The sequence below is a fragment of the Simochromis diagramma genome, unplaced genomic scaffold, assembly GCF_900408965.1.
Source record: "Simochromis diagramma unplaced genomic scaffold, fSimDia1.1 OVJJ01000486.1, whole genome shotgun sequence".
Lineage (NCBI taxonomy): Eukaryota > Metazoa > Chordata > Actinopteri > Cichliformes > Cichlidae > Simochromis > Simochromis diagramma.
This window is the reverse complement of record NW_024387047.1, coordinates 4118123-4128101: the sequence shown is the minus strand read 5'-3', so window position 1 is coordinate 4128101 and position 9979 is coordinate 4118123. Positions and strand designations below refer to the sequence as shown.

Here is a 9979-nt window from a genome sequence, read left to right as displayed (position 1 = left end):
ATCTGCCTGTCAGGACCTGGAGATTGAGAGGATATTTTAATTTCAAAATAAAAGCGGTGGATTGAAAGCACAAGTCAAATTAAAGGGTCAGCTGCATTATCTGTTAACAGTTTGAGCTATGAGGTAATTCAAGAAAGAAAGAACGCCTTTATTTCAACATGTATGTCTTTGTTTTACTTTTTATTTTATTTTTTGTTTTTTCGAAGTACAGCCAAACTCCTAATCTCAGTAGACCTAAATATAGACCTAAGAATACAAAAAGTCTTACTTTGAAAGTATAAACGGAAGCCTGACGTTCCTGTTGGGTCTGACTTGTCACTGGTATATTGACCTAGTTTCAGCAAACAGCAGTCTCAGGTTGGCTTTTGAATTAGCGGCGCGCGAGGAGCCGGTGTGGGAGCGCCGACGAGCGCACAGCCTCTCGTGCCCAGAGACGCGCGCAGCACAATGCTGGAAACCAAGTTTCCATCCGCGAAATGAATCTCCCTAACGAAACCAGAGCCGGGAGAAGTACAGAACATTACATTTTCGCACTTGGCACCTACAAACTTCTCGCTTTTACCATTGGGACTATCGGAGTATTCGGCTTTTGCAATAACGTCTTTGTCATAATACTCTACTGTAGGTTCAAAAGACTCCGGACGCCTACCAATTTGCTGCTGGTCAACATAAGTTTGAGCGATTTTCTAGTTTCTGTCATCGGAATAAACTTTACCTTCGCTTCGTGCGTTAAAGGCGGATGGATTTGGAGCCAGTCGACGTGCATCTGGGACGGCTTCAGCAACAGCTTATTTGGTGAGAGGAGAAAAAAATAAAGTAATTTAATCGTTTATGCTAGCATGTGTTAACATTTAATAATAGTTTTTATTAAAATAATTTACAAATATAATTCTTTAACCCTGTTACATTTTTGTGTGTCTCGCACTATATGCAAGGAAATAGCGGCTCAGTGTAAATAGGCAGAAGGCGGAGAGAAGCTCATTAATAACAAAGAATGCACTACGAAGGTATGAAGGACGTTATCAGTAACATAAATCTAAATATAATTGGGTTTTTTTTATTTTTTTCAAATGACACATTATCTACGAGTTCTTGTGCAAATTTCCTCTCTTCAATTGTACTAAAATACAGAGTAAACCATGCAGTCCCTCCGCATGATGAGCTGTAGTAATATCTAGCTGCTATGCTGAGCTTTATATTGTGTATTTTTTTCTTCCTGTATTTATACTTGCATCATACAGTGAGGAATCTTTTGACACCTCCCTGCGCCTGCCCTTCTATGTTAGCAAAAGTGTCCATTTATTTCCAGCATAAGTCTATTCATCTGGGAAGTGTGAATAAACATTGAGGGTCATTGTCTGGGTCCCACCAGCGTAGGAATTAGAGCTCAGAAGGACTCATGTGTGGTAATGAGCTCATTAGTGATAGCCTCCAAGTCTTCTTCTTTTATTTTTTTTTTCTCCCGCTTCAGCAAATGAAACCCAGCGAACCAGCTGGACTTCTGTCATCCTGCTGTCCTTTAAGTGACATTGTCTTCTTTCCACATATTCCAAAGGGCACACTTGCCCGCCTGTGTCCGGTGTGCAGCACTGCAGCAGTGGTTGTGGCTTGCAATGTACATGTCACAGGAGAATTCAGAACCAAAAGGCATACAAAGATAGTGTTGATATAACAGTTTATATAAGATGAAGTCTTTCGTGAATAAAGTGGCATTGAAGAGAGAAGATGCTGCGTTCTGTCTCTTTGGCCCTTAGATAACCTCCCTCCCCCCCTTGTCAAAAGGGGGGAGAAAGGATTCTGTGTGATATTTGATATGTGAAAAACTCAAGGTCATACAGGTTGTCGTGGCTTGAGTGGGTGTGAGTACTGCAAATCCAGAGAACCTGCTTACACTGAGCATACTGTTACAATTGAGGTATATAAAAACAACCCCCTTGGCTTGACAGTACGTGTGCCCTCCAATAATCCATGCACAAATAAGATGTCTTCTTTGCACATTACTTTAAGTGTGACTCAGTAACTGACACACAAAGGGCCACAGGAGCTGCAGCAGTAAGCCCTGGCTGTTCTGTCCAAGCACGTCCTTCCTTCAGCTGGTTTGCTGTGGCTCAAACTTAGCGCATACTATATAACGTCTCCCTTTGTAATCTGTGCATCCACCTATTGATGCTGTATCTGTCTCATTCGTATGTAACAAAAGAATAATAAACCTATCTGAGCTTACATAACTGGCTATACATGTATATAGGTTAGGGGAGGGTGTATGATGAAGTTTGAATAAAAATATTTTCCCTGGCATATTGACCTAATTTCAGCAAAGTTATCGTAGATGCTATACCAGGGCTTTAAGAGGTGCTCTTAAGATTGCATGCTTATAAGTAAAATGATGCACAGGAGGAACAAAAGAGCGACAGCTATGCACACAAGACACTTCAGTACGTGTGGTAAAAGCAGGCTGTGTAATGCAGATGCGGGTCCTAAAGGTGTGTGTGCGTAGGAGTCAAGAGCCTCTTTCTGTGCATCTTCACAGGGTTTTGCACCAAAATGATTGAATGTGATGTCCAGACACAAGATGTTCAGATTTGTGTTTACACTGAGTGCGATGTACACTCAACCCAGACACGCTGAGTAGCCACTGACCCAGATCCTGCAGTGCGCGGTCTGCATTACTCAGCGTGGTTGTCTCTCTCCCTTTGCTGCCAGGCATCGTTTCCATCATGACTCTGGCGGCCCTGGCTTATGAGCGCTATATCCGGGTGGTCCATGCACAGGTGGTGGACTTCCCCTGGGCATGGCGAGCCATCGCCCACATTTGGCTCTACTCCCTGGCCTGGACAGGTGCTCCCCTGCTCGGGTGGAACCGCTACACTCTAGAGATCCACAGGCTGGGCTGCTCTCTGGACTGGACCTCGAAGGACCCAAACGATGCCTCGTTCATCCTCTTATTCCTCCTGGCATGTTTCTTTGTGCCTGTTGGTGTCATGATCTACTGCTATGGGAACATCCTGTATACAGTGCAAAGGGTAAGGAATAAAAAGGATTGTTTGGGGGTTTTTTATTGCTTGCTTCTCTTAGAAACAATAAGATTAATAAACTGAATGAACAACATAGCCTATCAAAACATTAACCACGACGGTCAAAACTTAAGGTACACATCCCCACAAAAATACATCTCTATTCAAATATTAACCCCCATTTCAGATGCTTATCGATTTATTGATGTAGAGTTTTGTACGTTGTTATTTCTCACTTCCAGAATAGTAGACTTCAGTTGTTTTAAGATTTTGCACAAAACACATTTTTATTTTTGGGTCATACTCCTGAAACATCTTTTTTTTGCTGTAACTTGAATTTTCACTGCTGTTTTCTTCCCTTGTCTTATAACTGACAGCTCAACTGTGCAAGCATGTACAATAAAAGTGAGACATCCGAGAACAATACAAAAACAAAACTCCAGCTCTTATACCCGACAACAAATTCCAGTGTGTAAACACACTCCAGCTGCTTTGAGTGCTAACACCTCAGTTCATGTGACACTTGAAGTGTCGCTGTCTTTCAGCTTACGCATGAATTAGCACTGATGTGTCGCAGGACTTCCACTTCAGCTGACTTTGAGGTCAGTTCATCACATGCAGCGAAAGAACATTTCAGCGTTTTATACCAACTTACAAAGGATATTTCAATGTCATCACTTGATCTCCAAATTGACGAATCAATTGTTTAAAAGAAGAGAAAAAAGTGGAACTAAAAAGAAAAAGCTAGAGGAACAACAGCTTACCTAAGCAGAAACCGCTTAAGTTAACTGGCAACAGGTAAAAAACATGACTGGGTATAAAAACACCATCTTAGGCTACGTCCACACTAGCCCGGATAGATTTGAAAACGGCATTTTCGTCTGAAAACGCTCCACGTCCAACTATCGTTTTCAGTCGTTTTCACAGAGTTGTGCATCCAGATTGAAACGGACAAAAACGCTTATGCTCCAGTACTGCGCATGCGTGAAACGCAAGACGATTCGACCTGACTGATTTCTGTTTGCCGCTTATTTACTTTCTGGCTCTTTGAAACGTCGCGGCAAAATGTCGAGGAAAAGCGCCGAGTTTTTTAAATGGACTAACAATGAGGTGGAGTTGTTGCTGTGAGTAACACAAAAGTACAAAGTTGCAAAAGCGAATGAGAATTAAAAAATCTGAAGAAAAGCTATCTGAAGCATGTACAGACTGATATTAATCTTTAATAGGGCTGTCAAAATTGAGAGCAAGCAAAACAACTGCTGTATAATGCCCTCCGCTATCTTTGTTTAATTGGTCACATGACTAAAATGTGTCATCGTTTTCGAAAAGGCTCCGGGTTCGTTGTCCACACTGCAACGTGAAAACGACGTTTTCAAATGCATCTGCTTTGGAGAGCGTTTTCAAAACGCTGTGTTTTCCTTGACCGAAAACACCGTCTCGGTGTGGACGGAAGGCCAAAACAGAGAGAAAAAGATGCGTTTTCATTTGAAAACGTTGAAATGTTCTGTCATGTAAATTGTTACATGGGCTCAGGAACAGTTCCAGAAATCATTATCTGTGAACATTTCACCATGCTATCCTCAAGTGCAGATTAAAGCTCTGTCATGCAAAGAAGAAGCCATATGTGAACATGATCCAGAAATGCTGCTGTTTATTCTGCCCTGAATTTAATTTCAAATAGACTAAGGCAAAATGGAAAATTGTTCCGTGGTCAAGCAACCTTAAAATCTGACATTATTTTTGGAAAACATGGAAACTGTTTTCAAAAAAGCATAAAGAGGGGAGCGTCCCTCAGTGCTTAGTTTAAAAGCCTGCCTCTGGTGTTATGGGGGTACATTAGGGAGTATTGAATTAGGAGCTTGCAGATCTGGAAACACACCACGAATGCTGTATCTACAGGTTTCAGAGCAACACCCAGATTACATCTTTTTCAGAGAAGGCCTTGCTTATTTTAGAAAGACAATGCCAAAACACATACTGCAGATATTACAACAGCATAGCTTTGTAGTAGAAGATACTGAACTGAACTCTGCAGACTTTACACCAATAGAACGAATGATACGCCAAACATATTCAATCAGTATCAGCTTCTATAGCAGCTGATAAATAAAAAAAAGTAATAAAGACAGGGGAAAACCATGTTATGAGTCTTGGCATTGCATTGTTTGTCTACCAGAGAACACTCTGCGACTTCACTGTTGGAAACATAACCAATATTAGGGAAATCTGTTTATGTACTTACTTTGTAAGTATTGGCTGATATATTGGAATATCACTAAATATTTGTGTAGTTTCAGCTGAGGGGTTGCATTGAGTGAAATCTAATCTAAAAGACATCTGACAATTTAAATTTTTAGTTTGTTTAAAACAGAACATCAGTCATGTGGCTCCACCTCACAGTCCATCACACTTCACAGGTTATTGTAATGTGTGGAATGGATTGTAGATTGACACTTTGCATTGGTATAAGCTCACTGGGCCTTTAGTCGAATGCCCTAAAAATGGTCGGCATTTACAAACTGTGATTGGCGAATGGAACAGGAAGTCTTAGTCAAGAAGCCACAACAAACAAGTCATCACTTCCAGACGCTAAGTAAGCATACTAGTCAATAGCTTCCCAAATTGTTAGTAACTCAGTTACTGTTGCAAAAGTTTTGTTTTGTTTTTTTATCTCTTTGCATGATTATTTTATACCTTTAGCCAGAGATTGAAAATGCAGACTCTGCGGCATTCATTTGAATAAAAAACACTCCTTGACCTTAAAGGGTTAAGTGCTGCCTTTCACACCTTTTTCATTAACGGCTGTTTTATCATTACATTCCTCTGTGCCTTTGGGACCTGTCCTGTATGCTAGAACTCATCCAGAAAACTCACTATTGTGCTTCTTAGAAGCATTGCCTTAAATTCTTGTGGCAAAGAACAAGTGACATGAGTTCAGTTTATTTTAATAATGTCACGAAAAAATACTTTGTCTGTGAAGGAATCTGCAGTCATCATTCAGGAGATGACTGCTGGAGTGACACAGCACATTTTGTAATGAAACATGTAAATGAGAAAGGGACTAACTGATTTCCAAGCCTTCCTGCATCAGTTTCCTTTCTTAAATATGCACAATCATGCAGGAAGTGTGAGCTGCTGCGTTCCTGGAGCACCTCAGAGGCCTGGTTGGATTTGTCACATGTCACAGTATTTTGGGAACATCTTCAAAGAGGAATAACTCAGTACCCTGCAGACTATTTCTGGTTTGATACGAGAGCAGCTGGTCGGCTTTGCTACAGAAAGAAAATCTTATTATAGATATGTGAAGGCCTGGAGAAACAATAGAATTTAAGCTTGCAAAAGGTTGTGGATTAATAAGAAAAAGAGCATAAAGAGCACAAATTGTAAAGTCATAAGTATTGTATTCACGTCTACGTTCAGCTGCTGTGTTCTTTTTTGAGCGAGTCTAGAGAATAGCTATATTGTTTATCATCACATCTCTTTAGCTGAAGGGTAGGTTTGATCTGCAGTGTCGTGAACCCAGCCTGTTACCAAGGCATTATCATGTTTTCACAACTTTTACGATGTTACCAACATCTTAAGATACAACTCTCAAGAGGAGAAGAGAGATAAAACTGGAAATTAATGTAATCTATCTTATTGTAACCAGTAAACTAGCCTGACAGCTGTAGAGCTTTGGTGTGTTTAAATATAAAAAGAAATAAAACAAATAGAGAGAACTCCCAATGAAAATGAAAACTAACTTTCTGTTTTTTAACTATCCTTCCATCCATCCATGTGGCTGCTAAACCAATAAATTTACCACAAGAGACACAGAACCGGGATGTTCACTCCAAATAACAGCCGTCCTGACACAGAGCTTAAATTGATTTAATCTGAGTCGAGAGCTGGACTCGGCAGCTGTCCAATCACCATCTTAGTGATGGCAGCCAGGAGAGAGATTGTGTCATGTCTTAGAATCAGAGGCCAATCATAACATGGGGAGCACACACTGTGCTTGCACAAAAGCTAGTGGTTAAACTATAAAGTCACAAGCTAAAGTTGTACAATGATTAACAGGCAAAGAGCTCAAAATTACTACACATTTATTGATTTCTACTTAAATGCTGCCCAAACAGTAAATTACACTAAATATTTCAGTGCAGGGAAACTGGATTGAATGTGCACAGAATCGCAGTGTTAGAAAGAAAGACATTGCAAAGGTTTGATTCTGAGACGAGAATGAAATCCACATTGTCCACGTGCTCTGTGTCTGTCTAAAGGCAGTTGAAGATACTTCTTGGATGACAAAATAACATCTTACCAATATTTGTTTCCCGAAGAATGTTAACTCCTGCAGATTAATTTGTTCTGGTATATGTTTTGACGTTGACCTTATGGATGTACACAAGCAGTTCCTGCAAAGTTAGCAGGAGGGGAGGTTTGTTGTACAAATCCTACCAGCAAGAGGGTTAGGTTCACAAAGTCTGTTGCCATGGTAACTGACCGTCTCTTTGACTAAGCCTGCTTCCTGGAACAGGCCCCAAGATGAAACACAGGCAAAAGCCCTTAGGATGATAAAAAATAAAACAAAGAAAAACAGAATAAAAACCACTGAAATGTGACTATGGAAGTAGAAGAGCTGCTGAGGGAACAAGACAGACAGGGGAGAATGGGGAGATCAGTAATACAGCACAGGTTGATATATATCCCAGAGTTGAGAAATTACTTTGGTGTAGCAGGTAGAAATTAGGATTAACCCCCCCCCCCCAAATAACATAAAATTGTCTTAGATAAGTAGAATAAACTAATGAGGCTAAGCAAACAAACAAAATCAAAGACTGTGACATAAATTTACTTTATGACAAAGTGTCACTGTAACTTGTTTGCTTGATAAAGAAATATCCCATCATGTCAGCATCCTGCTCTGTCCTGTTTCTTATAGCTGCGCTCTCTCCAAGACCTCCAAACGGTTCAAATCATCAAGATTTTGCGTTATGAGAAGAAAGTCGCCGTGATGTTTCTCCTGATGATAACCTGCTTCCTGGTTTGTTGGACACCCTACGCTGTCGTCTCCATGATGGAGGCCTTCGGCAGGAAGAGCATGGTCTCGCCCACTCTGGCCATCATCCCATCATTCTTTGCCAAGTCGAGCACGGCGTACAACCCCCTCATTTACGTCTTTATGAGCAGAAAGGTTTGTAATCAAATTATTTTTCTTTCTTTTTTTAATGTTTGGGGTGAGGCTACCTCTCCAGCACCAATCTCTTTGTGTTGCTGCTCGAAAATCAGCCCAGGTTAGGCTGCTGTCTAGAATACATGATATATTTCACTTGAGAGTTCTGAATAGCCGCTTGCTGTGTAGTTTGTCATCCCTCCCCCGGAGTACCCACAGCTGACCCATAATTAAATATGGACAAACACAACAAATCAATAGCATCTCAATGTGAGGGGACGGTTTCGTCTCCTCTTGTGTAACTGCAGCTTTAAGTAGCAAATTGCAGGAATATCTTCCCACAAAATGTCACTATTTTAAAAATATTTTTCCATTCCTTAATATGGTGAGCATAAAAATTAATTTTATTTTGTATGTCAGAGTGAAATGGTCTGGACCACTAGTCTTGGTTTGCTGGCTAGAGGCTGATCTCTTGTGTGTTTGACATACTAATGAGTGAAGAAAGGAAGCTGTTGTTAAATACCAGCCTTTGCTTCTGTTTCTCTTCCACAGTTCCGCCGCTGTTTGCTGCAGCTGCTCTGCTCTCGGATCTCTTGGCTGCAGCGCAACCTCAAAGAGCGCCCCCTGGCTCCGACCGAGCGTCCCATCCGACCGATCGTTGTGTCCAGTATGTGCAGCAGCACCAAGGCGCGACCCAAGAAGAGGGTGACCTTCAATTCCTCCTCAATCGTCTTCATCATCACCAGCGATGACTTCCAGCACCTGGATGTGACCTCCAAGGCTGGAAACTCCACGCAGTTTAATGTTATCCAAGTGAGGCCACTGTGAGCCAAAAACACCGGACTTCTCACCCCACCACTCCGTATGCCTTAGGACCTAACATGCAACTCCAAGCCAAAACAATCCTGTCTGACCTCCCTGGCTGTTTCTGTGTCCACACGTGGTTACAGCCTGGTTACAGCTTCATGTATAAACCCAACTGTAAGCCCAAGTTCTCAAATAAACCAGTTTGAGTAGTATGAAAGTTTGACATCCTCATCTAACATCGGCTGTTGTGATATAAGTAACTTAATGTAGTAGTGGTGGTATTTTTCTCACATGCATTTGTCAGATATGCCATACAGTATATGTGACAGCTGTAGGACTTTGTTGAGTATATGAAAGGCAGTTGAGGACCTGAGTTTGGCTTAACATGTGGTAGCATTTTCATTTTTTGGTTGGTACCCAACTGTGTATAATGGAATACAAGCCTTAGATTCTTAGCCATAACCCATAATGCACAAACTGACATTACTGTGTATGGATTCAATAAAGAGACCCTATTTTAAGCTATCTAGCCTGTTTACTTAAGCTCATCTTATTTCAATGTAAATATCAAGTGTGCAAGATCAGTCACTGTGAAATTACACTTGGTAGATTTGTATGTATTAGGACGATGGGAGTAGCCCTACTTGAAGACTAAGAGGAAATGAGACTAAGACCTTAGTGACACACTCCTTTCATTTCCTCCTGAGCTGTCAGCTATGAATAGATTTAATGAATGGTTTTCCTTAGCTGATAAAAACCCTTTTAACTGTGGATGTGAGAACGAGTGAGAGGGATTTTGTCTTTTTAGACAGTTGGAAAACTGGGACTTGGTTGATTTCTTACTGTATTTTCACTATGAAGCATATCTTATAATAAAGACTGGAAACAGGAAAAAAAAACTTGCCTAGCTGTGTCCATAGGTGACAAAACTGGAAATTTAACATTTATGCTTTTTGCCAGAGAGTGAAAATGATCAATGAGTTTCATGAAGGGTAAATAAAAG

General features: G+C 40.8%; 1 protein-coding gene across 2 annotated transcripts; it reads left to right on the top strand.

The window, feature by feature from the left end:
* Window positions 1-361: 361 nt before the first annotated feature.
* Window positions 362-9865, top strand: opn3 (opsin 3). 2 transcript variants are annotated; one of them, XM_040044749.1, is made up of 4 exons: window positions 362-795; window positions 2704-3023; window positions 7939-8190; window positions 8722-9865. In XM_040044749.1, the coding sequence occupies exons 1-4, from the start codon at window positions 477-479 to the stop codon at window positions 8995-8997; spliced, it is 1167 nt and encodes a 388-aa protein (XP_039900683.1). In that variant the 5' UTR covers window positions 362-476; the 3' UTR covers window positions 8998-9865. The 2 variants fall into 2 exon arrangements, with proteins under 2 accessions (XP_039900683.1, XP_039900684.1); XM_040044750.1 differs by lacking the exon at window positions 362-795 and adding an exon at window positions 819-1007.
* Window positions 9866-9979: the final 114 nt, after the last annotated feature.

What these genes read in the sequence shown, in the direction of transcription:
- opn3 (XM_040044749.1), top strand. Translation starts at nt 477, where the DNA reads ATGAATCTCCCTAACGAAACCAGAGCCGGGAGAAGTACAGAACATTAC. An exon ending in TCCTGTATACAGTGCAAAGG is followed by an intron (nt 3,024 to 7,938) that starts GTAAGGAATAAA and finishes TGTTTCTTATAG; the next exon opens with CTGCGCTCTCTCCAAGACCT. An exon ending in ACGTCTTTATGAGCAGAAAG is followed by an intron (nt 8,191 to 8,721) that starts GTTTGTAATCAA and finishes TCTCTTCCACAG; the next exon opens with TTCCGCCGCTGTTTGCTGCA.